The 27,266-nt window shown below is 41.5% G+C and overlaps 1 protein-coding gene across 5 annotated transcripts in view; it reads right to left on the reverse strand.

The window, feature by feature from the left end:
* Nucleotides 1-27,266, reverse strand: part of zfpm1 (zinc finger protein, FOG family member 1) — a 254,409-nt gene that overhangs the window by 122,860 nt on the left and 104,283 nt on the right. For all 5 annotated transcript variants that reach the window (XM_038806513.1, XM_038806510.1, XM_038806509.1 and 2 more), the window contains exon 4: nt 21,151-21,246. In XM_038806513.1, the coding sequence (XP_038662441.1) occupies nt 21,151-21,246 (96 nt within the window). The remainder of the gene's footprint in view (nt 1-21,150; nt 21,247-27,266) is intronic.

The following is a 27,266-nucleotide window of genomic DNA, read 5'->3' on the forward strand; positions in this document are numbered from 1 at the left end:
CTATATTTGGACGTTTTGATGATGCCGCTGCCAGTACTTTCGTAAATCTATTGACATGCTTATCAATGATACAAGATTCAGAAAAGTTTGATGCAAAAACAAAACATGAAGCAAATGTTTTACTTCAAAGTCTTCTAAAGTTTGAAACCATATTGACAGCATTTACTTACTTGTATATATTTGAAACTACAACCCCGTTATCAAGTTATCTACAGACAAGTGGTTTAGATATGTTTACTGCATGGAGTTTGGTAGATTCAGCTACAACAAAGTTGAAAGAACAGACAAGAACATTTGATAACGTTCACAGCAAGGCTTTGGAATTTGTAAATAAATGTAATGACAGGATTTCACAGATGAATATGGATGAAAATCAAACATTGGAAATTGATGCGTTGGAAACAGCATTGCCAGTTAAGAGGCAGAGGAAGAAGAAAAGAATGGCAGATGAGCTTATTGATGATGAAAGAAATTCCTCAGATTCTCTAGCTGATTTTCGAGTAAATGTGTTTAACCTAATAATGGATCACATTGTCCAGTCACTAGAATCACGCTTTGTACAACACAAACAGTTGTATAAAGATTTGTCCTGCTTGGACCCAGCAAAGTTTAAAACTATTGCAGAGAAGGGCCTTGAAGATGAAGCATTGGAAGGTATTATTAAGCTGTTTCCGCAAATCAGCAAAGATCAAGTAATATTGGAATTGTTTTCTTTTGCTTCAAACTTTGATGTATTAAAGCTATTGCTTAATGAAAAATTCTGGCATCCAGCAGACTTCATGACAAGGCATATGATAACCTTTATGAACTTTATAAAGTCATCTGCACACTATCAGTTACTCAAGTCCAATGTGAGAGGACATTTTCAAAGCTAAAGATCATAAAGACAAGGTTAAGAAATTCACTGTCTGAGGAGAATTTGGAATCTTACATGTTGCTATCCATTGAAAAGGAATTGTTAGATGAATTGGATGCAGAAGCAATTATTGGTAGATTCGCACTATCATCTAGCGAACACAAACGATTGCTCTTAATATAGTGTACTGCATGCAATGCTCTATTGTGCTTTTGAACTATCTGTTAATGTGTAAATTGCGCAGTAAACTATTTAAAAATATCAACCAATTACTTAAAATTTAAAAAATAAATAAAAAATTCAACTATAACATTCTGTATTTACATTTGGTATCTACTGCCAGTAATATGTACAGTACATGTACACTGTAATTACTAAGAAATACACATTTTTTCCACAAACATTTTAATGGTACCCTTTTTTCCATATGTATTTTTTGAAAATTTTATTTATTCGTTATGAAAATTAAATGATAGCATTGTAGTTGTGGGTGGGCCCCCTTTGTCTCCTGGCAACCAATATTTTTAGACCCAGTCCGCCACTGTATCCAGCAGACCTCCGACTGGTGTCTCGCCTGCGGGTTCCTGCCTCCACATGATGTACATCAGCAGCAGTGTGGTGCTCACCAGATTGTGCCCCCGAAGCCTGTCCATTAACATGACCCACTGAGGTGCGTATATCTGCGCTGGTGGAGGGTGGGGATGACAGCTGTGCTGAGACTACAATAGTGGCATCCTCCGAGGTGATCTCCTGGGAGGCAGGAGAGGGTGCCGCCCGGGATGGGACGGTGCTGTCGGCTGGTGGACTTACGGGAGAATAGACATGTGGTCAGTGGGAGGGATAGGTCAGTCAGTAAGGCAATAACAACTCACTCACGTTTGACAAGACCCCTGGGTGAAGCCCGGTGGTTCCTCACCTCAGCAGTGTCTGGTGGCCGCCCTGTCCTCAGTCAACCCAGTCATCTCCCGGGCCCATTCCTCGAAGGAGATGAGGATTCTTAAGTCAGACACCCCTCTGCCAGTCTGGGCCTTATCCCGATAATTATGGGAGAGCTTTTCCTGAAGAGACAGAGGGTGCATTGTTAGCCACATGGGTGGTTCACAGTGGGGGGGGGGGGGATCTCCACGGTGTCATTATTGCGAGCTGGCTGTGGTTGGCTGAGCAAGTGCAGCTTAAGTGCTGCTCTGCTCAACCTTGTTAGCAGGGGGTTGGCGAGAACAGTGCCGGCGAATCAGCGAGCAAGTCTTCAATTGCGGCGAAAAGCCCGTGAGTCCTCGCTAAGCGGACCAATTAAAATTGAATTGCGTTGCCGGCCTCGTTGGGTCGAGCGCCGGGGAGCTCGCAGGAATTCCTGCTCGCTACCACACAAAGAAAGTTTTTTGGAGAATCGCGCCGTATATCTAAACCTTTTCACAGCAAACCTATTGCTTGAAATATAATCTCCAGGAAGATTTAGAACAATCATTTGCAAAACTTGCAAATTACTAAGATGAGCCAAGGCTCATGGGACAAATAGTTAAAATTGCTATACAAAAATGCTCAGATGACACATAGTATATTAACAAATAAATTTAAGTCCAATTGGAAACTACGTCAGTAAGAGTTGTTTTTAACATGAAGATATCACAGAATACAATTAAAGGCCAATCTCCCCAATAAATATACACCGCAGTTAGCATACAAGAGTGGTTCTTTCTTTTCAGATGATGTGAACTGGCAGCACCAAGTTATATTGGCAGCTACACACTGCTCTCAGAAGCAGAGAATGTGCACATAAAAGCACATGCAAAACCTCCCATTGTTTGGTATCCAAATCCCAATTAAATGTTCATATTAAAGATAATTTATAATACTACTACTTAGCCATTTAAGGAAGGCCGATTGTACAATAGTTTGAATCCTAGTTATCCAACCAGAATATACAGCTCTTGCTTCTTTGCACATTGCTCATTTTTCAACCAATGCCTCTATTATCTGTGAACTATCCAGTCATTAAACTATCATTAGACCATCGTGGAGCTCCCTTTCAAAATAGATCAATTCATGCATAAATGTCACATCATTCTGATTCATTCAACATAACTTGTTTTTGTAAATCAAGGAAAAAAAGGTGTATGTAGTTTATGTGAATAATAAAGATCAAGTGATTTAACCATAAGTGTAATGCTTTTACAGTTAGAACAATGTTAGATTACATGTTTAAGAACACACATGCTTCTGGAATATGTAAGGAAGAGTGATTTGATAGAAATACAGATTTACATTTTTCTTAAATGTCTAAGCTTTGGTTGTTTTGTGGGCCTAGGTCTGACCATGGAATCCTCTTTCCAATTGTGATTTGCTTGCTTCTCGTAACAGAGAACAATTACACTAAGAAACTGGAAAAGTAGAGTTTATGCACAACATTTGAAAAAGAAAACAACAACGTCAAAGATGGGGGGGGGGGGGGGGGGGAGGAAGAGCGGGAACAGGTTACTGAGTTGGATGATCAGCCATGATCATAATTAATGGCGGAGCAGGCAAGAAGGGCTGAATGGCCTACTTCTCCTATTTTATACATTTCCATGAATGAATTGTGCAAATGTGAATAGAATCCTCTCCCCTCCATTTGAAAACATTGAAATGGGAGTGCCGTGCTATGCTAACCGACTTTCAACTGTTATTTAACTCCCTAGAAAAAGATTCAAGCCAACACACTTGGCTGAATTGTACTCTGATTACTTACCAGTTTACACATTTTTACTTGCATTTGCGTACATTTTGCTTCAACCACATATTCAAACTGCTGTATGGCTACTGCATAGCGGAATAAAATAATTGCTTTAAACTAAGTGAAATGTATTTAATTGTAAATATGTTGTGGTTTTGACAGAGAGAAGACAGCAATGGATGTGCAACTTTAAAAAAAAAAAGCGAAAAAGAGAAACATTTGCTTGGAAGATAATCACATAATACAACTATATCAAATTCTTCTCTGATAAAAATGACTTTGTTCTAAAACAGTTTCCCTGTACAGGCCAAAAGATCAGCCTCAACTGTCCAAGATACAAGATGGTCCTGAAGGCCGCTTCAGTTCTCTCACGGTGCTGATTATACTTATCAGTCTTTTGCATATCAAAGTTCTGAAAAATATTGAACCCTCTGGCATACAAGGTTATTTTGAAGATTAAAAGGAATACTTCAATTCAGTTTGCATAACTAAGCTCATATTTTGATGGATATATACAGAGGCTGGATTATTCACCCAGTCTCAATCAACTTTTAACTTTCCTGCTGCATTGCCTCAGGGTTTTGGTCTGATGGAGACAAACCTGCTTATGTAACTTGGCAGATGCAACAACAGTTGGAACAGATAACCAAATAGATGCCATGGCGACTAAGTTGCACATAGGCCTGAAATAAATCACTAGATCTGCCTGTGTAGGGACACAAAGACATTTCAGCACACCGATGACTGAAACAAACAGCTGCCTCGTCACGGATAGCAGTCACAATAATATTGTGAACAACGATGGGACAGACATATTTTTGCCACGGTTCAGGCCAGATGGAGTCTGCAGCAGCACCTTGTTCACTTTTATGCACTGTTCACTTCCATAGTGTTTCCAATGTAACTTAAACTGCTGTCAGTGGCCGAGCAGTCAAGGGTTGATTGCATTAGTGACTATAGAAAATGATTATTTTAAACTAAATCTCTTCTTGGAACTGTCTCTCCTCTCATCTCACATTCTTTAAAATGGAGAAAAAAGAATTAATCTTCTTTATCTTTGACGCATCTCTGCTGTTTCCTTTCTCCCAGTCTGCCTTGGCCCTACCCTTCCTGACCGAGAATGGCTGAGTTACTTGCCTCAAGTTTAATGTTTTCATCCTGGAGTGCAAATCCCTCAATGACCATCATTTGCACTACCTCCACACATGTACCAGCCCTCTAACCACAAAATCCTCCATTCCAACTATATTTACATTCCTCCATACCCCACTCCCACCTTTATGCCACCATTGACACCGTGTGCAGCACGGTAGCACAAGTTGATAGCACGTGGCTTCACAGCGCCAGGGTCCCAGGTTCGATTCCCCGCTGGGTCACTGTCTGTGCGGAGTCCGCACGTTCTCCCAGTGTCTGCGTGGGTTTCCTCCGGGTGCTCCGGTTTCCTCCCACAGTCCAAAGATGTGCAGGTTAGGGGGATTGGCCATGATGAATTGCCCTCAGTGACCAAAAAGGTTATATGGGGTTATTGGGTTCCGGGGATAGGGTGGAAATGAGGGGGGGATAGGGTGGAAATGAGGGGGGAATATGGTAGAATTGAGGGCTTAAGTGTGTCGGTGCAGACTCGATGGGCCGAATGGCCTCCTTCTGCACTGTATGTTCTATGTCTATGTGCTATCTAAGCCAACTTTCGAATTTCTACCCCAACTCTGGTTTATGAACACACACTGCTCCTTAAATACAATTTATCTGACAAAGCTTTTGATTACCTCCCTTGACATCTCCTTTGGTTCAATGCTCATTGTGCTTAGAAGTTTTTTTACATTAAAAGTTCTCTATAATAGCAAGTCATCATTTTTCTCATTTTAATCTCTGTACCTGTCTGTAAGCCATTCTCACTTTTTTTCCCTTAAGTGCCGCAAGCCTTTTAGCCAGCTCCGCTCTCAAATCCTGATAGAGCCTGATGGAATGACCCTTCCATTTGTAATCTCAGTGATCCTTTCCCATATCAGGACTGCTTCCTTTTCCTGGTAGTTATGGAACCTTACAATGGCTCGCCGGAATGGGACTTCTGCCTAAGTGACCGGTGGGCTCGATCCAGCTCGGTAGGGGACGTCGATCCACCCTCTCCCACCATCTTCCCAAACATCTCATATGTAGTCAGTCAGATTTGGGCCCTCCACTCCCTCAGACAGTCCCAGGATTCTAAAGTTGTGTCTCCTGGAGCGATTCTCCAGATCATCCAACTTGGCACACAGTGCTTTATTATCACCGGCCAGCATCGTCTCCATACCGTGCCATGTACCTTTACCGTCTCATCCATCTTTGCCAGCGCCGATTGAATGGGGGCTAGGGCCACTTCTATTGAATTGTGGAGGTCCTCAGAGACAGCCTGCCACTGTTCCTCAAATTTTGCTTGCAAGGTGTCTGCAAACATCTCGACCGTCAGTGAAGTGACCTGAGTAGCGGCAGTGGCCTCCACCATTTTCTCAGGAAAAGAGCATCGAGAGACTTCGGAATCCGTTGACAACCCTTTACTTGCTGGCTTCTTTGACCTGGACCTTCTGGGCATTTCTCTTGTGTGGGGACCATACCCCATCAAATTATTCTAGTTTTTACCCAAACATCCCCTAAAAACTGGGCAAAAAGGATTAAAAATAAAGTACCCTGACAAGAACCACCTCGCGTGCGACTACTCCCTCCCTATATGCCCCCACTGGAAGTCCCCCGGTTTTCCCTGATCTTATGCACAAGTCCTTTTTAATGCCCCCTTTGCTCTTCTAATTTCTTTCTTCAGTTCTCCTTTGCATTTCCTATATTTCTTGAGGGCCGGAGTTGAATTTCTCCCTTTGTATTGCTAAAAGCCTTTCTTCTTCCTCCTTATCCAGCCCTGGATTGTCCGAGACATTCAGGGTTCCCCGAGTTTATTGCTCCTACTTTTCCCCGTATAACCTGAAAATGATTACCAATTTAGTGCTCTCTCATTTTGTTGCAAATACCTATTTCATAATTCCCTGGTTTTAGAAAATAACTTCTAGCTTTGGAAGGATTACATTTGTAGGGGCAAGGTAATGAAAATGCTGGACTTTAGAAATTGCCAGAACACCAAAGGTAAAGACAATTAAAGGGGTTCAGTGTTGAGAGAGTGAAAACCATAGAAACCGCAGGTGGCTTTTCTTTCAGCCATGGAATTGCAGACAGCAAGCCTGAGGAGAATTGCTGTCACTTCAATAGAAATTTAAATAATTTGTGTGGACCTCATGGTCAAAAGGTTTTGAAGATAACAAGTAATTTAAATATCTGATATCACAACTAAGCTCCCTTGCCATAGGGATGAATCCTTGAGGTGGACACTTGGTTGGAATTCTAGGAAATTGTCTGCGGACTTTTTCCAGATGTTCATTTTTAAAAAAATATTTTTATTGGCATTTTCCAATTTTAAGAGTTTGACAATTTGACATATAAAGCACATATTTATAGAGTATAATGTTTCTTATGTCCTAATGACTATTGCCTTCAAACAGGTCTTGGAACAGGCTGACGAGTAGTCCCCACGCCTTGTGGAAGCCCTCGTCCGCCCCTCAGATGGTGTACTTGTGGGTAGCATTGCAGGTTCGGAAGGGCCAGGCCGCCTATGTTTCTTCTCCTTTGCATTATAAACGTGGGGGTCCTTGAGACATGTTACACAGGCACACACCGACACACACATGATCATTTTGTCTATCCCTTGGTAAAAGGCCTTGGGGATGAAGATCGGTAAGGATTTGAACAGGAAGAGGAACCTTGGCAGCACATTCGTCTTGATCAGCTGCACCCTTTTTAATTTCCTCTGCCAGACTGGTCAGGTTCCATTTATAGATCCGTGTCCAGTCATGGGCTATCTGGATACCCAGGTAGCGGACGTTGTTTTGGGCTAGTTTGAGTGATGGACCCCCCAGCTCTGTCCCTCCCCAATTCGGGTTCACCGGGAATGCCTCGCTCACGCCCAGGTTGGGTTTGTACCCCGAGAAGGCCCCGAACTCTTCCAGGAGATTCATGATTACTTTCAGGCCATTATGTGAGTCCGGGATGTAGAGGATCAGGTCATCTACATAGAGTGAGACTCTGTGCTCTCTGCCTCCTTTTCGGAAGTACAGCCACAGAGATCGCCAAGGCGAACAAGAGTGGGGACATTGGGCATCCCTGCCTTGTACCTCTGTGCAGCTGGAAACATTCAGAGTTGGTGGTATTGGTCCGAAAGCTTGCCTTGGGGACGTTGTACAGGAGTTTCACCCACAAGGTGAACACCGTCCCTAGCCCAAACCACTCCAGTACCTCCATGAGGCTCCCCTTGCCTATCGTCCTCCACAACTGGCATGTCCAGTCTATCAAGCAACCGTTTCATCCCCACGTTCCCATTGGGGGGCTCGGAGGTATACAGTCCCCGGCAGAAGGCCTCATGCTTGGCTGACCTTTTTTTGTTCGGCTACCAGTCCGCCTCTGCTATCCTTCACCACCTCCCTCGTGGCTGTCTGCTTTCTCAGCTGGTGAGCCAAAAGGTGGCTGGCCTTCTCTCCATTTTCATAGAAGGTCCCCCGTGTCTAGAGGAATTGGTACAATGCTTTCCTGCTGGATAGCAGGTTAAAGTCCATTTGTAGCTTTTTCCTGTCCGCCAGAAGCTCTACGTTCGGGGACTAGGAATAGTTTCTGTCAACCTCCAGGATGGGGTCAATCAGTTGCTGCCTAGCCGCCCTTTCTTTCCTGTCTCTACGTGCCTTGTAAACTATGATCTCTCCCCTAATCACCTCCTTCAGTACCTCCCAAAACACGAACGATGAGACTTCCCCATTCTGGTTGTTACGGCTGTATTCACTGACAGAAGATCTGGTTGGCCCAAAGATCCGTGCCCGTCTCCATGTGGGGCGCTGGGCATGGCCTGTCTCCAACATCACATCCATGTGTGGTCGGAGATGACTATTCTGCTCTGACTATTTCTGGAAGCACCCATTTCCCCATTGCAAAGAAGTCAATCTGGATGTATATTTATGCGCCAGCAAAAAGAACAGGAATTCCTTCTCACCGGGGTGTAGGAACCACCATGGGTCCACTGCCTCCATCTGGTCCATGAAAGTTCCCAGTTCCCTAGGCAGGACTGTCTTTTTCCCTCATTTTGGTGTTTGACCCATCCGTCAGTGGGTCCTGTTTCCAGTTGAAGTCAGTCGATGAGTGTCAATGTCGGGGATTTCCGCCATGGTCCACGCAGAGGTAGCGGTGAGGAAATCTATTGTCATGAGAATTCAATGCTGAAGATCCAGTCTTTTCCTTTAATGAGTCTTATTCACCAATTTTCAGGAGAACCCACACAGCTTAATCCTTTGCACAGTTGTCAACATTGCAGGCAAAATGGAAACAGACAATGTAGACATGGTTCTGCTTAGACAAAACACCAAATGCAATTGACCACTGTCCATGGTGGAACTTCAGCCTAAGTATTGCTGAGTAGGGTTAGTTCAAGGGATAGGTTGCACAAAATAAGATTCTCATGGCTTCCTTTGTGGTGCTTTGTTTGATATTGCAGTTTTCAAGGTTCATACTGCAGAGAGCAGATCATTGCTGGAGCTTTAATAGGGTGGAAGGATAAGCATGTCAGGTACTCCAATGGAAATCCCACAGGTTTGGCTTCTCTATCAGTACCAACTGATCAGTGAGGACCTGCACAATAATTACCCAGAAGCTTGAAGTGGTTTAAGTTCTAACTTTACCTGGGTATTTCCTTATGTAAGACAGTCAGAACCAAAAGGTTGTGATTTAAACCACAGTTTTAGATGGTTCTCAGTGTAGAGCAATTGCCCGTGGGAAGTTGTATTTCAAAGCAATTGCCATGAAAACCTTACCTGTGAATGCCTAATAATTATTATTATTTTAAAAAATAAATTTAGAGTACCCAATTCTTTTGTTTCCAATTAAGGGGCAATTTACCTACCCTGCACATCTTTGGGTTGTGGGGGCGAGACCCACGCAAACACGGGGAGAATGTGCGAACTCCACATGGACAGTTCCCCAGAACGGGAATCGAACGCGAGCCCTCAGCACAGTGAGGCAGCAGTGCTAACCACTGTGCCACCCCTACCTGGGAGGGCATAGATGGGCACTTGTAAATAAATTTGCTGGACTACAGAGATAGTACAGTGGCATAGGACTGAACAGACTGCTCCTTGTGAGCTAGCATAGACTAGATAGGCCAAATGCTCTCATTCAATTCCATAAATGACTCTGGCTCAGTGTACAAGCAAATACTTTTATTTCAGCTTGAGCAACGCAAACAGGGACAAAAAGACTGACTACTGTGAAACTCAAATGGTTAGCAACTAGGAAATATTATTGCAGCGGGGAGGGGGGGGGGGAGGAATTATAGGGTTATCTGGCTCTAAGGGTTTTTCAAAACAAGCAGATAAATTAGATGAATAATAATAATCTAATGCTATCCGGCCATTTTGTACGTGATCAATTTTTCATGTCTTTTTTAAAAAATGATACATGAACATGATCAACAACTCCAGAAGTGGACAGTGGCAACTCTTCAAATTAATGCTGAATTAGGGTCAGTTTTGTGTCACAGGCAAATATATAGTGGGATCGGAATTGAGACTACCCAAACTCATGTCATATCACGACCTTTACAACTAGACAGAGGATTTTCATCCCATCAGTCTCAGCTGGATTCACGCTCTTAACATTGTATCATGTCATGGTTAATGATAAGGAGCATAGGCAACAAGCTAGGACAGTGCACACTACAGCACAATGAATCTTGAACTTCAGGTCCATTGTAGAGGAGCAAGTGTTTTTAAAACTGGATACTACCTGAACTGTAGCGGCGAGGATATGCCAGAACTAGTTAAAAACACCGATTATCCAGAATCACATTTGTAATCAAAAGGGTGAGTCTCACAGACACACATTCATTACTGAGAACTAGAAGATGATAACATTTAACAATTTAAAAATCACAAGTTAAACAGACCTTAAAAGTAATTACTTTACAATTATATATTGCCACCTTACAAAACACACCAAACACAACAAAGCACAGCAAAAATGAATCTGACTGAAGCTCTCAAAAAAATAATGGACATATTTTAGATTTACCTAGCATTTGAACAATATGCCTCCAGCATTAAGGTGGGAGAAAATAGTCTGAATATATTATGAAAAAATAACCTATGAACAACTGAGGTGTTAATTAGAAATCCAGACATTGACAAAAGTACTATTTCTATTTTCCCTCTGTAGCTTATATCTATGTTCCAGGAATGGGGTATTTGATGATGTTAATTTGAGCCTTCGAATCTGCATAAATTTTGAAAGTAAATGACCAAGGAAGACTTGTATTTGTATAGCACCTTTCTTGGCCTTGGTACAAGAAAAATGCTTTAGAGCCAGTATTTTTGAAGCATAGTCGGCGTTTTAATGAGGAAAACAGGATAGCCAATTTGCATAGGCAGCAAGGTGAAAAAGACTAAATAATCTGTTTCAATGATGGCGGTTAAGGGGTAAATATTGAACACAAACACAATGATAGCTCAAGACAGGGCACTAATTGAATTTCCTCCAAGATTCAGGGAAACAACATTTTGCATTTAAATTGAAGGAAAAATCTAGTTAACTAAATTTGTAACAGCTCACTAAGTAGGGTGTCAGCAGTTTGTTTTTAAAATCAGTCTTCTAATTTTACTAAATACAGGCAAGATGGGCAAACATAAGTACATCCTACATTTCAAAATGCAACATTAGAATGAAAAAACGCATCATTCATTTTGAAATTGTACTTATACCACCAGTTATATTATACAGTTTGAATGTTGACATGATGAATTTCAGCTTTCATTAACACAAAACTATTTAATTTAGTTGGTGTCATCCAAATTACATTTGGGCATGTAGTATGACACCAGCTCCAGGCAGTAGTCTATCACAAGTCATGTACCTGCAAACTTGAGTAGAAAGAACTCCGCTTGGTTCACTGAACACCCGGGACCTTTTCCAAGTTCATTTTTATTAATTGTTTTTCCATTGCTGGCAAAGAGCAGATTGTGTCATTGTACAGAGTTCTTTTTCCCTCGACCCAAAATCAATGCAGAGCCAGTTTTGCAACTCGGGTCTTCCAACCCTTAAACTCAAAAAGGTGTCAGTCAGCCTTGGCTCAGTTGCACTCTTACCTGAGTCACAAAGTTCCAGAGTCAAGTCCCATTCCAGGATTTGAGCACAAAAATCAAGGCCAACACTCTAGTGCGGTGGTACTAAGGGAGATGCTACAGTGTTGGAGGTGCCATCTTTCAGGTCAAATATTAACCCAAAGCTCCCTCTGACCTCTTGAGTGGACAAAAAAGATTCCATGAAATTATTCTAAAAGAGCAGGGGAGGTATCACTGGTAGTTGTCCAAAAATTCCCCAATCAATATTTCAAGAACAGATTATCTGTCATCATCACATTGCTATTTGTGGGTACTTGCTGTGCACAAATTGGCTGATGCATTTCCTACATTACAACAGTGACTACACTTCAAAAGTACTTCACTGGCTATAAAGCACTTTGAGATATCTGGTGGTTGTGAAAAGTGCCAAGTCTTTCTTCATTGTTGAGGCAATCCTCAGTAGATGACCAGCAGTATTTAGTAGATGCAGAAATAGTTGCACATAAACAGAAGTCAAGTTTTTAAACATGAAATCTATGTACAAGAATATAAAAACTGTAACTTATTAACTCTCAGTTCAAAGTACAAATGAGTAAAATGGGAATTTCTGCCCTGAAATGGAAAGGCTTCCAGTGCAGAACATGGATTACTGGCTGCTCTATGCACCATGCACATTGCTCCTGACTATTCATAGACCAGTCTCTCCAGCAGTTACAAAGCAACCTGATCTCTTTCACCCCCGCCCTTCTACATGCTTTCTTTATGAAATGAAATGAAAATCGCTTATTGTCACGAGTAGGCTTCAATGAAGTTACTGTGAAAAGCCCCTAGTCGCCACATTCCGGCGCCTGTCCGGGGGGGCTGGTACGGGAATCGAACCGTGCTGCTGGCCTGCTTTAAAAGCCAGTGATTTAGCTGAGTGAGCTAATCTCTATTATCTACCATTCTTTGGGATGATAAATTTAAGGTCAATGTTCCTTCATGGCTCCTGTCAATCCTCAATCAACAAGTTAGTTCACACAGAGATGGGGCTAGATGGGCTAGGTTTTGCTTCAGAGCAAATGTTCTTGTTTTTACAAAGGTCTGCGACCAACATGGGAACCAAACCAAGAATTGTTGATGAGTTATAGGTAGGTGACATTGAAAACTTCTGGAGGCTAGGATTTGTAACCACATGACCTCTGAAGCCAAATGGTCTTGGTGCAATCTCAGTTGATGTTATAACTGGAGGGGAAGATTCCAGAATGGAACCCTGGCTCAAAAGCAGTAACTTTTACTTTAAAAAAAATATAAAGTGGAGGAAGAGAGTCACAGGACCGCTAATTAGTGTTATCAAGAAAAGAACATTTATTAAACATGAAAAAATTGGATTATGATACAATAAGCCTTGACTCCCCCCTTATCTTAACTATTACGCACAGATCCACAGATTAGCACGGGTTACAAAGTACATCTTAAGCTACAATGATCTTATTGACACAAAAAGTTCCTGTTACAAACTGCGCTGATGTTAAATGCGAGGGTACCCAAAACCCAGAAGTGTAACTTGGAACACTGGTTCGTAGTGGTGTATGCATTTTTTTGGGGGTATAATAGGAGGAATGGCATACAACCCAGTGAGGAACAGTCCAGTCATTGTGTGAACAGCTAATAAAGAATATTTATTAACTTAAAAGAAAGACAAAATAGACATGACAAAAAGGACTACAATATGCCATGACACTTAATCATACCAATGACTATATTCACAGAATTTCACATGAAACTATCCCTTGCCCCCCAACTACCTATGTTTCTGAATTCTTGAGACACACCTTTTATCCAAACAATATACAATTTTAAGTAACTTTATGAGCTAACTCCAGAAAATTACCACAGATTAAGGTGGCCACATCTGGGAAATAGTCTTAAGGTTCAGCAAAGGTGGAAAATGGCTGCTTCTTTCGGGAGACTATATCTACAACTTGATGCAGCTCTGATGTTAGCTTTCTCTCTCTCTCTCTCTCAAATTAGGGTTCTACAGTCATACTGTTTCTGTCCCTTTGTTTACCCTGTGCAGCTGGCTTTTGGTAGGTACATGTCGATTTCCTTACCTCTCCACTTTGAAGTTACCACCTCTATAGACTCATTGTTTTCTCGAATCACAGAAGTAAAATATTTGTTTTCAACTGAACAGTGAATTTGCATCTCACCACTTCTCCAGACATCTGCCTCTAATCAACTCCCTATTTTAATGTTTTTTAATCTCAATTTCTCCCAATTCTTAACATACCGTTTAAGTACGCAGGATGATTGTTGCCAAATTAATGCACTCCTTTCTGAACCCAACTAGGTGTCCATGGATTTCTCCTCAGAATCCTCCCCAGATGAAGATCATGGCGCAAGTTTCCAAACTTCAATCCCAAAAACATACTTTAAAATCTTCTCTATAATAATGCTTTGCCTTAGCAGTTTGCATTCCGAAATCCAGTCCAGGTTTTACAAATGTCTTTTTTAAACAGAGCTTCCTTTCCACAGTGAATCCAGCCCAGGATTTTACAACTCTTCTTTCAGGTTTCCTTTCTTTTAACTGCTTTAACACAAACACAGAGATCTAACCATCAATTTCCATAGTTATTGCAACTCACATTCCACAGTTTGTCGTAAAATCTCACAAACCCGACTATCACTTCCGATATCTTTCTAGCGTCTCAGCCTTCTTCTAACTCTGTCTGTCTTTACAGAACAGTTCTCTGTTCTAGTATCTTTCACCTCAGGTCACTGTCCATGTGGGGTTTGCACATTCTCCCGTGTCTGTGTGGGTCTAAGCTCCACAACCCAAAGATGTGCAGGGTTAGTGGATTGGCCATGCTAAATTGTCCCTTAATTGGATTTTTTTTTTTTAAAAAGCCATTACTCCATGGTATGGCTTCTCTTCTAGCAAAGCTTCTCTAGACTTCTAAACTTCTAGCAAAACTGCCCATCTTCAACTGCAATCAAATTAGCTAAATTAAAACTTAAAAGATTCTCTACCTTACAAGGTCCTAGTTGCTAAGCAACCACTGGTTGTTTATTTATTCTTCACGCCGTAGGCCTCTCTAAGGAAAACAGAAAGCCAGTTGGAAGTGAATTGAAGCCCACACATACAAACACCTTTGTCCAGCATGAATCTCACTCAAGGTTTTACCCTTTCAAGCACGGAAACATTAAATTAATCCCACTTATAACTATACCTTATTTCTTATTTCTCATGTTTATAAATACAAATATAAAAATCCTTTAAAACTACCTTTATTTCCCTTTTAATCTACAATACCAGCTATGCATGTACCATATTTCTTTGATTTTAAAGTGTTCAAAAAGTAACTTTACCAAATTCTGGCATACAAAATTTACCGACAATATAAAATCTTTTCTACATCACTGTGCAGTCACTGAACTGTCCAGGGCCATCTATGATTGCCCCTTTTCATTTTTAATTGATTCATTTTTGCCATTAGTTATTTTGCCTTCTCTCTGTTTACTCAATAATAAAGTATAGCAGGTAAACTTATGCAGTCTTAAACTTCAAACAAATTTACATCCATTTTATTTAAGTGAAAACCTGTACGTAGCTATTCTATCCAATAGTCAATCATCTCATGATCACGTACACCACAGAAGCAGCCCAGCTTCCTCCAACAGCAGCAGCAGTCCAGGCCCCATGGCCGGAGGAGCCAGGAAACCCCCGGGGATGTCCAACAGCAGCGGCTGGAGCAACAGGGGAGTAGAAACAAGAGAAAGGAGAAGCCAAAGATGGTGGTGGAGGACTAGGATCAAAAAAGGAAAAAAAACAATAGGCGACAGCTGGATTTTAAATTTAAAAAAAATATTAGATAGCGCCGGAGCGTCATGACTCTTTGTGAGCTCTCCCCTTACAGATCCTCTTCCTACATCTTTTACAACGATTCTCTATATAGTATGTTCTATGTTTTCAGGTATGGGGCGATTTGCCTGGACTGTAAGCAGAACAATACTTTTCACTGTACCTCAGTACACGTGAAAAATAAATAAATATATGCTGGAGGGAATTACAAAGTATTGGTTCCAATCCAGTAATGAACTGCTGGGGTTTGTTCCTATTGTTTGTGGATATATCTCAAACAATAGTGCTGACTTTCAATTGTATTTTGGTCTGTATGTAAGTAATTTAGCACACAAAGAAAGCTTTATTACACAGAAAATATACAAATTAAGAAAACTTTAAAGATCAAGAAAAGCACCAAAATAATTAAGTTCTCCAGGGTCATGCAAAAATGCAGTGAAAGGAAAATTAGCTGTTCACATCCAAAACGTCTACCCCCCCATTTAATTTTTATCATTTTGTTTAGAAACGCAATGACAGATGAGGAAAAACGTCCAGGATATTTAGTCACTGACGTGGCCAACCTATATCCTTCCCATCGCTACGGTTATCCAGTTGACAGCAGCAGGCACTGAGACAGCTACCTCAAAAAGCGCCAACCCTTCCTTCCCCGAATCTCTTTAGCTGATAAGTAAAATGGCTGGAATGTGGCTGATAGCCTGTCTATCGCAGAGGGGAGTTTTGAAAAACCCACAATCATCCCACATATCGTCATCCTGCCATCAGCTCCAGACCACAGAACAATTAATATTCACAATAGCTGCTCTAATGGCAGGCTGTGACATCGTGATAGGATTCTGCAATATAATATCTTACTAATAAACATTACCCATTTTACAAACACATTTCTTTATGGTAGTATTGGAATTCCACGCTGATTGTTGAGAAACACTTTGAACTTGCTCAGTTATTTAAATTTACAAAACAGTTCAGTGAGATCAATGTAGAATGCAACAAAACCAGAAAATAAAATGAAATGCAAGTTTCAAATTAAGAACCAAAAGTGCTAATTCTTTAACTTTCAAAATAATATTAGATTGCTACAACTATGCTGATTATCATTGAATCATAGAATTAACAGTGCAGGAGGCAGCCATTCAGCCCATCGAGTCTGCACCGGCCGTTGGAAAGAGCTCTCGACCCACGCCCACATCACCACCCAATTCCCGTAACCCAGTAAACCCACCTGACCCACTAAGGGACGATTTATCATGCCCAATTCACCTACCCTGCACATCTTTGGACTGTGGGAGGAAACACGAGTAGACATGGGGAGAAAGTGCAAACTCCATACAGTCACCCGAGGCCGGAATTGGACCCGTGACCCTGGAGCTGTGAGGCAGCAGTGCTAACCACTGTGCCACCATGCCGCCCCTTAAAAGGTCAAATTTGAGACTATGCAAGTTAAAAATTCTTCAAGCACAATGAAGATGTCGGAGTGGTTGAGAAATTTATAATCCATTTTCATGCAAGATTCAGGTTACCAAAGCATCATGAAACACAATTTCAACCTGAACATTGCTGAAAAGAAATATATTGTCAAAGTATTTCATTTTTCACTCATCAGGCTAAATGAGAGAATGCCAAATTTCAAATGATCACAATTTATACGATAAGAGAAGAGGGCATGGATTGGTTGCACCTTGACTCTGATTGGCTGAGACATCGTCATGAAGAAAAAAAACAGGGAATTGTAGGCTCCCCAAGATCCTGGATAAGTAATCCTAAAATGCAAAGCTTGCGCATATTTATTTTATCTGCACAGGATGGGACCCTGCGATTAAATGTACATCACTTCTAGCAAGCGTAAATGAACCACGTTACTAGTTTCAATTACTAGTTTCAATTCAATATCACACTATACTTTCTACAAATGTTTACAATTATTCATTTGTGCCACCACAGTTATGTATCCAATGAAAATGCTAAATAGATCAATGTTGCCTCAGTGAAAGGTGGAGTAAGCCATTTAGCCACTTGCGCCTGCTCTGCTAATCTGGCATTGCCTATCAAATGGAGCCTCTGGCACTGCCAGAAGATACTTGACTAGAACTGAGTGAAACTTTTTTTGCGACAACCTCCTCCCCCATTTCCCCATTGGAAACTACCCCAATACAGGTCACTGCCTCCTCAATGGAAGTGAAGAACACACTCTGATGCAATTTAATTAAGTGCCAATGGTACATCAAATGGGAATCTCCTTTAGGACCTAGCGGGGAGCTTCAATTCCCATACACACCCTCAAACTACTTGTTTTCATCTTTAACATCATTCTATTCTTTGTATTCATTCTATTCTACTTCAGTGTGTCAAAATCTTGTTCCACATTTCCAGACTTCGCTGTATCATTCCAGCTCATCCAAACACCCATCCTGTCTTACAATAGATTATAGACACCCATATCCACTTAAAACGCTCGACACATTCACTTAAAAATCCTATTTGTTTGTTTTCTAAGCCCCTCCCCCGCCCCTTTCATTTCAGCTCTCCAACATCCTCCAGTCCTAATCCCATAGGAAAGGTTGGACAGGCTGAGCCAGTTTCCACTGGATGTTTGAAGAATGAGAGGTGATCTTATTGACACATGCAAGGTCCTGAGGGGACTTGACAAAGTGGATGCGGAAAGTACTTTCCTCCTTATGGCAGAAACCAGAACTAAGCAACACAATTTAAAAATAATCTCCCATTTAAAGTGGTGAGCAGGAGAATTTGTTTCCCCTGAGAGGGCCGTGAATCTGTGGAACACTTTTCCACAGAGAGCAGTAGAGGCGGCAGCAGAGGCAGGGTTATTGAATATTTTTAAGGCAGATATCGAAAGATTTGTGATTAACAAGGGAGTCAGGAGGTATCGGGGTCGGCAGGAAAGTGACGCCGAGTCCACAATTAGATCAGCCATGACCTTATTGAATGGCAAGGCAGGCTTAAAGGGCCTGCTCCTGCTCCTAAATCGTATGTTGTGTATATGCTTGTATCCGCTGTCGCAATTTTGCTCTGAGAAGTACTCAACATAGAACATAGAACAGTACAGCACAGAACAGGCCCTTCGGCCCTCGATGTTGTGCCGAACAATGATCACCCTACTTAAACCCACGTAACCCGTATACCCATAACCCAACAATCCCCCCATTAACCTTACACTACGGGCAATTTAGCATGGCCAATCCACCTAACCCGCACATCTTTGGACTGTGGGAGGAAACCGGAGCACCCGGAGGAAACCCACGCACACACGGGGAGGACGTGCAGACTCCACACAGACAGTGACCCAGCCGAGAATCGAACCTGGGACCCTGGAGCTGTGAAGCATTGATGCTAACCACCATGCTACCGTGAGGCCCCTACATGCTAGAATTCTTCCCCGAAATCACTCTATTCTATATCTTGCCCTACCATCTTGTTAAAACCACATTATCACAGCTTTTTAGTCACTTCCCCAATTCCTATGAAACTATTCGAGATGATCTGCAATGCTAAAAGCTCTATTCAAAACAAATTGTGTAGTATTGTGCAAAAAATTACACTTGCTTTTAACTTTTGGAGGGCTTGTGGAGAATGGGAATAACGCAAGGTGAAGGCATTAAAGTTATTTCGATACAATGTTCGATAATGCATGACAGTATCCCTCAGGCTGCAATAACTTATCACAAAAACAGCTGTAGCTTACTAAAAAGGTCAAGGCATTCAAAAAGTGCAACCCCCTCGCCTCTACTTAAAAAGTGTTGAGCATCTTAGAAAGCTGTGAGATCGTCAACCTCTCTAAGCAATCGGCCACTAATTTGGCCAGGAAACACAAACAGAATTTCTGTAAAACAGCTGCACAAATAAAAAAAAGTTTGATTCGGTGAACCAGAAGTGGCTTAGATGATGACTATGGTGCCTGCCAAATTTAGACTGCAAAGAGGTCACAAGATTGTAAAATGTGATCATCACCACTCAGAAATATCTGATAAAATAAGTGCTTCAGTAATAGAAATATTGAAGTGGACATGATAGAATTCCAAATCTTTGCCGGGGGGGAGAGGTTGATGGATATAGCACAAGGTTTTTAAATTCTGAAGATTTCAATATTCTAAATTTGGAAGATTGTTTTCAGTGGTTGGCAAATTATTTAAACCCTTCATCACATACACACAACGCAGTGTTTGACAGTTTGGATATAAATGCAATTCATTGGCCCTTAAATTAGTCATGCAACATAATCACAAGTTATCAAAGTCTTCAATTTCTTTTTTGTTCAACTCAAGGTCTCAACTCATGAACAGCCGGCAAGTTACTGATCATCCAGAGAAAATGCCTGCTCATTGAGAAGGATACAATATTGATTTTTATTACAGCTAAATGGTCTTGCTCCAAAAATGAAAATGTAACTTTCTGTTAAGCTTGAAGGGTACTGATGTTGGAAGTGTTGGAACACTCTGTCAGCCAACCCTTCAGGTGAAAATGAACATACCATATACATGAAAGAACACTTGGAAATTAAATATCTAAATGAGAAGAGCAAACATGATAAAATGACACCCAACCTAGAAAATAACTCACAGAAAATACTGTAATCCATTAAAAAACTCTCCTTCTGGCCAATTTCAGCATGTGTTATTTCCCAGGCTGCATTAGTATGATTGAATGAAATGCTTATCAACATTATAATCTCCAAAAGCAACAGTAGATAAATGTAAAACTGGGAATCATTGTAAATAAGCACCTGTTGTCTTCCCCACCTCCCTCCACCAGCAGCACCCCCCACCCCACCCTACCTAGTTGTGTAACTAATCAGGTTATTAGAAAACCTGATAGCTCTGCAATGAACATTACTCAAAATAAACTGCAGCTTTGAAAGATAGATTGGCAAGATTGGCAACATTTACATGAGAAAGTAAGAAGTCTTAAAACACCAGGTTAAAGTCCAACATGTTTGTTTCAAACACTAGCTTTCGGAGCACTGCTCCTTCCATTCACCCGAGGAAGGAGCAGTGCTCTGAAAGCTAGTGTTTGAAACAAACATGTTGGACTTTAACCTGGTGTTGTAAGACTTCTTACTGTGCTCACCCCAGTCCAACGCCGGCATCTCCACATCATGTTTACATTAGAAAGTCACTCCTGGAAAGATTCAATGTTTACATTTGAAATGGAAAATAAATACCTGCCCAGTAGCTCCAACGGTACAGTTAAGCAACGTTGTCATTGTAACAGAAGCATCAACCTTTCTGATAGCAAAACAAATTCAGTGAGTGCACAAGAGAGATCGGGGGGGGGGGGGTTTCTTTGCTGAAATGGGCTTGTCGTGAATTGGCAGCTCGTTTTGCGTCATGCCAAATTTCCTTTTCTCAATGGAACAGAGCTGCAGGACAAGCAACTAGTACAGCCGTGAGCCCATTACACATTAATGCCAAAACCCCAACATCAAAACTAGCCCTAAGTCTTCGTAAATATATTACCCAAAATATCCTGAAATGCAATAATTATTCAAGTGTATATATTTCCTTTCAGACTATAACAAGAACTTTTAACTTCACAAAACCACTGCGTTTACCTGGCATCTGCCACAGTTCTGAATCCTTCCTCTTCCCCGTTGACCACATCACTTCCTGTTCTTCAGGAGTTTTTGGTACATCTTGCAATCCTTGGTCTGAATTTAAAAAGGCACTTGTTACCAAGAGCTTAAATGAATCAAAACACTTTTAGTGTCATAAGTAGGGAATAAATAATAAAGATTTGTATTAATAATTTTACAATTAGAACTATGCTTTTCACACACAAATTAAGTATTTTAACAACTCTTTTGGAACTTGGCAGAGTTTTGCGCACTTCCCAAAGGCACTGTTGTAAATTTTTACTGATTCAGGTATTGAAATAACAACGCAGATAGCCGTATGACAAACAGTTTACTGGACTGTCCATTGCAGAGTGGGAAAATCAATGTTTTTGAGGGATGTCACAACAGGAAGAACTGTGAATCTGAGGGAAATAACCAGCAGTTTCAATTGGCTGCAGCCCTGGCAACACAACTGTTTCTTTGAAAATGCAATGATGTGATGGGCCTTTAATGCAGGGTAGAATTATTTAAATCAAGATCAGAGAGCATTTTCAGTCATGTTGGACTCTTCAAATGTTGTTTTAAAAAATAATTACTTCTATATATATTACCCATGTATTAATTGCACAGAAGGCAATTCATATCCTTTACCATACCTAGGGCAAGTAAACAGTGCCCATACATCACCGGCCCAATTGATTGGTATTTAAAGTCCGCCTTTAGTTGATATCTTTTTGATTTCACGTATTTCTATAGCAAAACCAGCTCTACCTTAAAACCACAGGGCATTTAAATTCTATATACATTGGAGAGGTTACCCCCATCAACAAGTACAACTGCTCTATCAACAAGAAACTCAATTCAATGTATTGCCGAGATACAGACAGGAATTAGCTCTGGAGTTTAAGTGGAACTAAATACATGTTGTCCCTTGAATATATACCCACTCGCTGTGCTGCGTGCATGTTATTAGTGGTGCTGCAAACTTCCAACATCTGGAAGGCAATGGTAGCAGGTGCATGGGAACACCATAATTTTCAAGTCTGTAGTCATTAGCATATTTCCAGGTTTATTCAATATATGCTCAAGTCTCACAATAATCCTGATTTGGGCATATATCACTTTTCCTTCATCTTCACTGGGACAAAATCCTGGAATAAGGTGGGTGAACTTAAGGCATGGATCGGTACTTGGGACTACGATGTGGTGGCCATCACGGAAACTTGGATAGAAGAGGGCCAGAAATGGTTGTTGGAGGTCCCTGGTTATAGATGTTTCAACAAGATTAGGGAAGATGGTAAAAGAGGTGGGGGGTGGCATTGTTAATTAGAGATAGTATAACAGCTGCAGAAAGGCATTTCGAGGGGGATCTGCCTACTGAGGTAATATGGGTTGAAGTCAGAAATAGGAAAGGAGCAGTCACCTTGTTGGGAGTTTTCTACAGGCCCCCCAATAGCAGCAGAGATGGGGAGGAACAGATTGGGAAACAGATTTTGGAAAGGTGCAGAAGTCACAGGGTAGTAGTCATGGGTGACTTCAACTTCCCAAACATTGAGTGGAAACTCTTTAGATCAAATAGTTTGGATGGGGTAGTGTTTGTGCAGTGTGTCCAGGAAGCTTTTCTAACACAGTATGTAGATTGTCTGACCAGAGGGGAGGCCATATTGGATTTAGTACTTGGTAATGAACCAGGGCAGGTGATAGATTTGTTAGTGGGGGAGCATTTTGGAGGTAGTGACCACAATTCTGTGACTTTCACTTTAGTTATGGAGAGGGATAGGTGCGTGCAACAGGGCAAGGTTTATAATTGGGGGAAGGGTAAATACAATGCTGTCAGACAAGAATTGAAGTGCAGAAGTTGGGAACATAGGCTGTCAGGGAAGGACACAAGTGAAATGTGGAACTTGTTCAAGGATCAGGTACTGCGTGTCTTTGATATGTATGTCCCTGTCAGGCAGGGAAGAGATGGTCGAGTGAGGGAACCATGGTTGACAAGAGAGGTTGAATGTCTTGTTAAGAGGAAGAAGGAGACTTATGTAAGGCTGAAGAAACAAGGTTCAGACAGGGCGCTGGAGGGATACAAGATAGCCAGGAGGGAAACTGAAGAAAGGGATTAGGAGAGCTAATAGAGGGCATGAAAAATCTTTAGCAGGTAGGATTAAGGAAACCCCAAGGCCTTTTACACATATGTGAGAAATATGAGAATGACTAGAGCGAGGGTAGGTCCGATCAAGGACAGTAGCGGGAGATTGTGTACGGAATCTGAAGAGATAGGAGAGATCTTGAACAAGTATTTTTCTTCAGTATTTACAAACGAGAGGGTCCATATTGTTGGAGAGGACAGTGTGAAACAGACTGATAAGCTCGAGGAGATACTTGTCAGGAAGGAAGATGTGTTGTGCGTTTTGAAAAACTTGAGGATAGACAAGTCCCCCGGGCCTGACGGGACATATACATGGATTCTATGGGAAGCAAGAAATGAAATTGCAGAGCCGTTGGCAATGATCTTTTCGTCCTCGCTGTCAACAGGGGTGGTACCAGAGGATTGGAGAGTGGCGAATGTCGTGCCCCTATTCAAAAAAGGGAATAGGGATAACCCTGGGAATTACAGGCCAGTTAGTCTTACTTCGGTGGTAGGCAAAGTAATGGAAAGGGTACTGAGGGATAGGATTTCTGAGCATCTGGAAAGGCACTGCTTGATTAGGGATAGTCAGCACGGATTTGTGAGGGGTAGGTCTTGCCTTACAAGTCTTATTGACTTCTTTGAGGAGGTGTCCAAGCATGTGGATGAAGGTAAAGCAGTGGATGTAGTGTACATGGATTTTAGTAAGGCATTTGATAAGGTTCCCCATTGTAGGCTTGTGCAGAAAGTAAGGAGGCATGGGATAGTGGGAAATTTGGCCAGTTGGCTAACAAACTGGCTAACCAATAGAAGACAGAGAGTGGTGGTGGATGGCAAATATTCAGCCTGGAGCCCAGTTATCAGTGGCGTACCGCAGGGATCAGTTCTGGGTCCTCTGCTGTTTGTGGTTTTCATTAACGACTTGGATGAGGGAGTTGAAGGGTGGGTCAGTAAATTTGCAGATGATACGAAGATTGGTGGAGTTGTGGATAGTGAGGAGGGCTGTTGTCGGCTTCAAAGAGACATAGATAGAATGCAGAGGTGGGCTGAGAAGTGGCAGATGGAGTTTAACCCTGACAAGTGTGAGGTTGTCCATTTTGGAAGGACAAATATGAAGGCGGAATACAGGGTTAACGGTAGGGTTCTTGGCAATGTGGAGGAGCAGAGAGATCTTGGGGTCTATGTTCATAGCTCTTTGAAAGTTGCCACTCAAGTGGATAGAGCTGTGAAGAAGGCCTATGGTGTGCTAGCGTTCATTAGCAGAGGGATTGAATTTAAGAGCCGTGAGGTGATGATGCAGCTGTACAAAACCTTGGTCATGCCACATTTGGAGTACTGTGTGCAGTTCTGGTCACCTCATTTTAGGAAGGATGTGGAAGCTTTGGAAAAGGTGCAAAGGAGATTTACCAGGATGTTGCCTGGAATGGAGAGTAGGTCATACGAGGAAAGGTTGAGGGTGCTAGGCCTTTTCTCATTAGAACGGAGAAGGATGAGGGGTGACTTGATAGAGGTTTATAAGATGATTAGGGGAATAGATAGAGGAGACAGTCAGAGACTTTTTCCCCGGGTGGAACACACCATTACAAGGGGAGATAAATTTAAGATAAATGGTGGAAGATATAGAGGGGATGTCAGAGGTAGGTTCTTTACCCAGAGAGTAGTGGGGGCATGGAATGCACTGCCTGTGGAAGTAGTTGAGTCGGAAACGTTAGGGACCTTCAAGCGGCTATTGGATAGGTACATGGATTAGGGTAGAATAATGGAGTGTAGGTTAACTTCTTAAGGGCAGCACGGTAGCATTGTGGATAGCACAATTGCTTCACAGCTCCAGGGTCCCAAGTTCGATTTTGACTTGGGTCACTGTCTGTGTGGAGTCTGCACATCCTCCACGTGTGTGCGTGGGTTTCCTCCGGGTACTCCGGTTTCCTCCCACAGTCCAAAGATGTGCAGGTTGGGTCGATTGGCCATGAAAAATTGTCCAAAATTCTATGATTAACCTAGGACAAAAGTTCGGCGCGACATCGTGGGCTGAAGGGCCTGTTCTGTGCTGTATTTCTCTATCTAACATCTTTCCTAATGGCACTGTAGAATTATTTTTATCAAATGGACTGCAGTGGTTCCAGAAGTAGCCCTTCTTACCTTTAAGAAATGCGTGTTTATCAGTAATGTCAGAGTGTGGGTGGAGCTGGGCTGTCTGTCAGCTTCTTACTTTTGTTTTAGGCTGTTTCTGCAGGGTGTATTTTTGTTTCGTTTTCAGTGTTGGAGATGAAGCCATACAAAACAGGTGTACTGCTGTTCTCTCTGCCATGAAAAGACTATCGCTTGATCATTTGGTGAATTCAGAATTATAAATGTTTTCAGTAGTGAATGTAAACCCGATGTGCTTCTGTTAAAAGGTGTTTCTTTTGTCTTCTGGATGTTGTTTGGCAAGTTATTAAGGATTACTTAGTGTTGTATTCTTCGGGGGTTGTATCTGAATTGATGGTTGCTAAGATGTTCATTGTATGTTTTAAAAAGGTTAACTTGAGTTCATAGAATAAACATTGTTTTGCCTTAAAAAATACTTTTGCATTTCTGCTGTACCACACCTGTAGAGTGGGCCATGTGCTGCCCATACCACAATCTATTAAAAGTAGTGGGTCAGGTGAACTCCGTGATACTCTTTGAGGTTCTCTAAACCCTGATCCATAGCAAATTGGGGGCTCGTCCGGGATACAAGTATATCTATTGGAGTGGCTTAGTGAACTTAAAGACAGCGAGGGGTGAGCATATTGTGGTTGCTTATCAGGTGTGATATTCTAGTTTAAGCGGAGTGTGTGTTGTGGATAATGGTTCTTTCAGAGGCTCTGGAGTTTTTGAGGGGGTGGAGACGATCACACGAAGTACCTTACAGACAGAGACTAAAAGCAGACTGTTAGATTTGGCAAAAACATTGCAGTTAAAATTACCTGACAAAATGCGAAAAGATGAGGTAATTATGGCAGTGGCTAAGCATTTAAAATTGCTTGAGATACAGTTTGACTGATTGGAAATGGCAAAAATTCAGTTACAACTTACACAAATGGAACATGAGAAAGAATTAAAGCAGCTTGAATACGAAAGAGGCAGAGATGAAAAAGAAAAGGAGAGAGTAGAAAGAAAAGAAAGAATAGCCCTAGCAGAACACAAAGAAAGAGAAGGGGAGATACAGATCAGGGAAAAAGATAAAGAGAGAGAGTTTGAACTTCAGAAAATGGCCATGAAACATGACAGTCAGTTAAAATTGCAGACGTAAAGGGAAACGTACAGTTGGATGATAGTGATGAGGATAGTGAGAAAGAATGTCATAGTCGAAGGCTTGGTGGGGATCTATTTAAATATGTCAAAGCATTGCCAAGGTTTGATGAGAAGGAGATGGAAGCCTTTTTCATTTCATTTGAGAAGGTAGCTAAACAAATGAAATGGCGACAGGACATGTGGGTATTACTGGTATTACTAATTCAAACAAAGCTAGTAGGTAGGGATAGTGAAGTGTTTGCATCACTACTGGAGGAGATATCTGGGATGTATGAGGAGATGCAAAAATCCATCTTAGGTGCATATGAACTAGTGCCTGCAGCTACAGACAAAGGTTTAGAAATTTAAGGACAGAATTTGGTCAAACATACATGGAGTTTGAAAGGATCAAACAGAATAATTTTGATAGGTGGATAAGGGTTTTGAAAATAGACCAAATGTATGAAGCTCTCAGAGAAATTATGCTTTTGGAGGAGTTTAAAAATTCAATGTAGTGAGAACTCATGTGGAAGAGCAGAGGGTTAAAACTGGGAGGTTAGCATGTCAGTCTGTGAGGGATAGAAACTGGGGTCATGAGAAATACTCAAGTGGTAAAGGTAAAGGTGATCTGATGGGAGATAATGAGAGTGTACCTCAGATTAAAAAAGAAATCCAGGAGGGTGGAAAAGAAATGAAAAGTTTCAAAAGTTTTCACTGGAATAAACTAGGCCATGTA

Source organism: Scyliorhinus canicula, chromosome 9 (assembly GCF_902713615.1).
Source record: "Scyliorhinus canicula chromosome 9, sScyCan1.1, whole genome shotgun sequence".
Classification (NCBI taxonomy): domain Eukaryota; kingdom Metazoa; phylum Chordata; class Chondrichthyes; order Carcharhiniformes; family Scyliorhinidae; genus Scyliorhinus; species Scyliorhinus canicula.